The sequence below is a fragment of the Syngnathus scovelli genome, chromosome 12 (genome assembly GCF_024217435.2).
Source record: "Syngnathus scovelli strain Florida chromosome 12, RoL_Ssco_1.2, whole genome shotgun sequence".
NCBI lineage: Eukaryota > Metazoa > Chordata > Actinopteri > Syngnathiformes > Syngnathidae > Syngnathus > Syngnathus scovelli.
In genome coordinates this window covers 5,036,352-5,042,380 of record NC_090858.1, presented here as the reverse complement: position 1 = coordinate 5,042,380, position 6,029 = coordinate 5,036,352, and the positions used below count along the sequence as shown (strand labels likewise).

The window sequence follows — 6,029 nt, the reverse complement described above, 5'->3', positions numbered from 1 at the left end:
GTATTAATGTCAGGTTTTATTTTTTTATTCAGTGTACACATTTGACACTTTCCAGGTTGACATACAAGTTGGGTACTTTCGTTTTATTTGCAGCTTTCTCATTCCACTTGAAATCTTGGAAGGAATTCAAGATTTGGGAGCGGCACATTCCACATGCTGGGATTAAAGCTCTTCCATAAATGGTAAACTTGCATGGAACAGGAGTGACGGAACCCACGGGGAAATGTCTGAGATCGTTTATTATGCAAGAGAGTCACTCTTGAATATTTTTACTTCATAAGCGCCATCAAATTCAACTTTACGATTTCAGTCAAGGGTGATGAAAGTGCATGCAAAAAAATTAAAAGCAAAAGTTAAATATGCTCTTAGCTACTATTTAATATTTCCATTATGCATCTGATGTATTTTTGCATGCATTTTAATGCAGCAAATTGACTTATTTAATGGGAGAAAAAAAAATCGAAGGTTCTTGTAACTTGAATCACTAGATATTTTAAAATGTGCTGTTGAATAAACCAGGTTTGCCGGCATACTGGCATCACGTGGCAGCTGAATTTACTCTTCATTTGTAGTAGCGAGCCACATGCTGTTTGTAATAGACGATCCTCGACTCTTCCCTGAGCGGCTTCCTGAACCTTGCTGTTCCACTAACCTGAGGCCCCGCCCCTCTAATGCCACGGCCACGCCCCCTTAATGCCTGCAGGCCTCCTGGCCATTGATCACCTTTCAGGTCATTCGCATGAGCGACTGGAGCGAGTGACAGCTACTTCGAACACATCGGGAGTCGTTTGTACGCTACGTAACTCTAGTTATGCCTTTGCGGGTGGTAGTGCAAGGTCCTGGGCCTTGGGGATTCCGGCTGGTCGGAGGAAAAGACTTCGAGCAGCCGCTGACTATTTCTCGGGTAAGTTTGCATGGTTAACTAATAATCACAAATTGCGTGAAGCACACCTGGGTTTGTCCCGAGTGGACTGGAGAGCACTTAACTAACTTGCCCAACTAGATTACTTATAACCAGTTTCCTCTGGTGACGTGTCGTAAATGTTGAATTGATTGTCTTATTTGCAATTGTTTAGCATCTAGCTAAGTGCATGTATTTTGTATAATGTTACATAAACAAAAAATTAACAAGTTCTGCAGGCAGTTGTGGTTTTATTTGGAACTAGGGTTTTGTCTTGATGTAGGTAGCTGTAAACATGAAAGTCTGAACTAAATTAGGGTCCAAATAGGATGTAGTATGCTTAACTTTAGTTGAGTAGAAAAAAAAAATTCTGTTCAGGGGTCCGTGAACGCCTCATGGACTGCCCTGAGACCACCTCTGATTTGCCAATTGATAACCAAAATATTAGAAACTGTTCACAAAAAGATTCAGTAAACTTCTATATCCCTACAAACTAAAACTGCAATAATGAACATTTTAAAAATATTTTACTGCCAGTTAAATAGAGCATTTGGCTGGATAATGAGCGTGAATGCAATATGTTGATTTGACTAGATTGGCGGCTGCTATTTTTGTGTCTCAAAGCTCTGTCCTCCCCACCCATTAAACATGATTACAAATTCCTGAGCTGTGCCAGAGTTTCTTGTCTTTAGGGCTTTATTTTCAATAGTGTCTGGCTCCAAATAACTCTGCCTGCCTGTGTGTGTTCTGTAAACAATAACACGCATTTCAGGTCAGTGGGTGAATGTCAGTTATTCCAAGTAGAAGTGATTTGTGTAAAAGTCTGCATTGGGATTAGACTTAAAAAAAAATATATACTATATATTCTATTTTTTTTTCCAATACTTGTCTCTTTAATGCAGGTGACACCTGGAAGCAAAGCAGCCGAGGCCAACGTCTGTGTCGGCGATGTGATCTTAGCTATTGATGGTGAAGCTACAGACAACATGACTCACTTGGAAGCACAAAACAAAATTAAGGGGTGCATAGAGGAGATGGTACTTTCGATAGACAGGTAAGAGATCATCCAGATGATTACACGTTATGAATACTTACGAGAAGGACAGCTAACCACCAAACCAGGTGTTAAGGCCATGACACATTTTAGAATTTTATAGGATTTTTTTATCCAGTTTGCATACCTGTGTTAAATCATCTCTCATTAGACTTTTATAGCATTTAGTGAACCTTGGTTTAAGTTTATGATTCTGACTCACCCACAGTGGGTGAAAACCTACAGTATAGAGACTATAGACATTTTTTTTTTATTGTACTGTTCATTTTGAATGCACTGGCCTCACTTTCCTGATTGCACAAGTCTGCAAACGAGAGATAAAGCATGCTTGTTTTAAGGCTGTCTTTTGTCATTACAATTTTTTTTTTTTTTTGTAAAACTGATGCTGAATTGAACATTGTTCTGTATTTGGTGACGATAAGCAGTATAGAAGATGAGATATTTATATACTCAACGCAAATATGGAATTCTGTTTAATGCTAACATACTGTGAGAGAAGCCGTAGACTGGCTAAACAAAATTAATCTAGATTATAAACCTCTCGACAACTGCTCCACATCCAAACAAAGCATACTGTACATCAGTATTGACAGAATAATCTATTTGCTCTGTTTTGTGGGAACTATTAATGAATACAGATTAGTTGGGGGCCTTCTCTGCCTATTAATCTGCCACTTCATCATAATTACACCGCATCTGTTCCGGTACACAATGCGGTACTATGGTGACTGAAGCTGTGCATTTCTCGATTCAGGCTTGCTTGTATCTTAAATATGTCTCAAATAAAAAAATATTAAGAGTCAAGACAAAACGTATATGGGCAAATGACTACTGAGAAATAATTTTCTCCTTATGTTTCAGATCAGAAAATAAAATGTGGTCGCCACTGTCATCAGAAGAAGGAAAGTCGCATCCCTACAAGATGAATCTTGCATCAGAGCCACGGGTACGGGTCTGCAGACTCAACATCTAAACTGGAACTTGCATAGTGACTTGCTCTCTGTCATTTCGATGGAAATGATCACATTCAACTTACCGGTAGTCGTCCAGCCTTGTGCGAGTCTGAACGTTTTCCTGGCCGCACCCTGCCAGCCCACGATGAAGTCATTGTTTACTTCCCAACAGGAGGTTCCCTTGACGACAGTAGTTTATCTGCCAAGCTATGACGCAAGACTCGGTTCCTGCCGACTGAGTGGAAAGCAAAGGCCAGTAGGATGTGTCGCAGGCCACCCTGTTTAGTTACTTTGTTGTCACAAACACGCGTGTTGAATGCCAGTATGCAATTTGTCACTTGGATGCCTTGCCACTCTTTTTATGTCGTGACCTGCTTGACCTTTGTGACTCAGCTTGCTGTTTGTTGTGTAATATCCCTAACGGATGCTTGAAATGTGAATACTTTGCTGTGTTGTCTTAAAAAAAAAAAAAAAAAAAAAGATAACTTTGTTTGATAAACTGCTCTTGGTCAATTTCACTCAAAGCTTTATTCTGTCTCTGGCAGGAAATGAAACAAATAGGCTCCGCCCACAACAGGAGCGCCCTACCATTCTCGGGTTTTGGTTCAAAGGTCGTGACCAACCAGTACAACAACCCAGCTGGCCTTTACTCCTCAGAGAATATCAAGAACTTCAACTCGGCTGTGGACGAAGTCAAAACCTTGACCACAACCAACGAGTCTGACACTGTGTAAGAACAAAAACTCAGAGTGACAGCGGTGAAAGTGAAATCAACATCAACAGAGTTTTTTTTTAATTTAAACTCAAAATAGAATAAGTTGACCAATGTTAAAAATAACACTGGTTAACAAATTTTGGTACTTTTTTTTTTTAATCGGAGATGCAATTGCACTTCTAAATTTCTTTTCTGTTGATTCCAAATCTGACTGTTTTTTTTTCTCTGGCATGTGTTCATCATTAGATGTATTACAATAATATTTGTTTTTCCTGCAAACATAGACCTGCAGATCCGTCAAAGTCCAGCAAGCGACCACCTTTGGCGGCAGATTCAGAAGTCTACAAAATGCTGCAAGACAACCAGGAGTCTGATGAGCCTCCCCGCCAGTCTGCATCCTTCAAGGTGCTGCAGGAGATTCTCGAGACGGGTACGGAATTGATTCTTAAAAGCCGATTCACAGTTTTCTGTCTGGCAATTGTTAACATGTTTAATTACGTATAATATTCTCCAGTAAATGTCATAACAGGTCTCCAGTTGTATATAATATGACGTCACAATGCAGAATAATCCTTTTATAGGTAATTCCGACAAACCATCAGGGTTCAGGAGTGTGAAAGCACCCACAACAAAGATTGGCTCCTCCATTGGAAATGCTGAGAAGCTTCCCATTTGTGATAAATGTGGATCAGGGGTTGTGTAAGTATTTAAGCCTTTAAGTTTTTTTTTTCCCCATTATTTTCTAGCGCTAGCACAGTTCTGTTCTAATCCTCTATTCTGGCGCCACCTTGTGGCCTTATATCGCCATGATATTTAACATTGGTTGTCATATCTAGCTATGCTTAATTTGCAATTCAGAAAGTGAAAAGTGAAAATATTGTTTCACTTTTAAGGCAAGGCTACATCTCAGTATGGAAGTGCTGCTGTGCAAGAAATGCAATTGCAAAGTAAATGTTACAAAACCCTTAAGAGATATTTTAGTCAAAGACCCAAATTACAAATGCCTAACATATTTCGATGACATTAATGAGGGAGAACAAAGCAGATTATTTAATAAAACTAACAAGAGTTAAAATAGGTTCAGGGTCAGGATGAGGTTGGCACCCTGGACCGGTTGTTTGTCAATCATCCCAGTTAATTCAAGAGGAAATTGTGCCTGGTCTGTTGTGGAGCGGAGCTTGAATTGTTGACTTTTGTGACTCAGGGGGATGTTAGTGAAGCTGCGCGACAAGTTCCGACACCCCGAGTGCTACACCTGCACAGACTGCGACGTCAACTTGAAACAAAAGGGACATTTCTTTGTGGACGACCAGATTTACTGCGAGAAGCATGCTCGCGAGCGAACGACACCCCCCGAAGGCTACGACGTGGTCACGGTCTTTCCAAAGTAGAGGGGTCATAGACCTCTGCCTCAAGACTGCACGCTAGTTTTAACACATCAAGGCATTTATACACTTTTTTTTGTGCAGACATTGGAAAAGTGCTGATTCGCACAAAAGAACTCTGGCATATACAATTCATAAACGCTTCATGCTTTTGGGTTAGTCAATTCCCGTATAGCCACTGATTTGAATGATAATTAGTGCAGTATTCATAGGAAAGGAACCACTGTCTTTGCGAATTTCATGCTTGACAATACACAGCATGCATCATTTTTGTATTGTTTTTTATTGAATAGAACTATTGTACAAAAATATTCCAAAAACACTTTCATATCAATGCCAAATAAATATTTTGATTTTAGTCAGTGCCTATTTTCTTAATGTTATTGCTTCTATAAAATAAATGACTGACGCTAAATTAAGTGCTACATCTTCAACGAGATCAGTCCAATAGCTGGAAAATAAAGCGCATTCATTTTTTAAATTTTTTTTTACAAAATAAGTATAAAGGTTTTTGCACCCAGTTACTGTGAAATTGATCGTATGTCAAAAATGCAATATTGTCACTGAGCTGTCTCACTGTAGACTCGCTTGGGCAAAAAAGCTTGATGGGGCACAATAATTCAGTTCAGATAATACCAGATGAGCTTCTGCTTCATGTGGACAGTCTTGGTGAAGGTCTACCGTCGCAGTGTACGCCTGTTGCTCTATACGCAGAGTCTCAGTCAGAGCCCAGATGTAATTGTGGGCGAACCTCAGAGTTTCTATCTTGGTCATTTTGGCATCTTCGGGTAGAGCTGGCAAGACGTTTCTGAGCGTGTTCAGGGCGGAGTTGAGGTTGTGCATTCGGTGACGCTCTCTGTCGTTGGCCTTTACCCGGCGTCTCCCCCGCAGTGCGCCTTTGACTTGACGCGTTTCAAATTGACGCACATGTTCACTGTAGTCTTTTGCGTTGTGGCCATTTGGACAACTGTGCGTCACGGCGCTTCTGGATGTGCGCGCGTCTTTACGTGCATTGTACTCT

General features: G+C 40.3%; 1 protein-coding gene across 1 annotated transcript; it reads left to right on the top strand.

Annotated features, from left to right (window-relative positions):
* The first annotated feature begins 684 nt into the window (after positions 1-684).
* pdlim1 (PDZ and LIM domain 1 (elfin)) lies at positions 685-5,366 on the top strand. Its single transcript, XM_049736002.2, has 7 exons — positions 685-904; positions 1,804-1,955; positions 2,817-2,901; positions 3,454-3,638; positions 3,908-4,053; positions 4,205-4,322; positions 4,828-5,366. The coding sequence occupies exons 1-7, from the start codon at positions 812-814 to the stop codon at positions 5,012-5,014; spliced, it is 966 nt and encodes a 321-aa protein (XP_049591959.1). The 5' UTR covers positions 685-811; the 3' UTR covers positions 5,015-5,366.
* The last annotated feature ends 663 nt before the right edge of the window (positions 5,367-6,029 follow it).

Excerpts from the sequence above, each read along its gene's own strand:
- pdlim1 (XM_049736002.2), top strand. The coding sequence starts at position 812 with ATGCCTTTGCGGGTGGTAGTGCAAGGTCCTGGGCCTTGGGGATTCCGG. Across the intron at positions 1,956-2,816 it reads ATGGTACTTTCGATAGACAG|ATCAGAAAATAAAATGTGGT; the intron begins GTAAGAGATCAT and ends CTTATGTTTCAG. Across the intron at positions 2,902-3,453 it reads ATCTTGCATCAGAGCCACGG|GAAATGAAACAAATAGGCTC; the intron begins GTACGGGTCTGC and ends TGTCTCTGGCAG.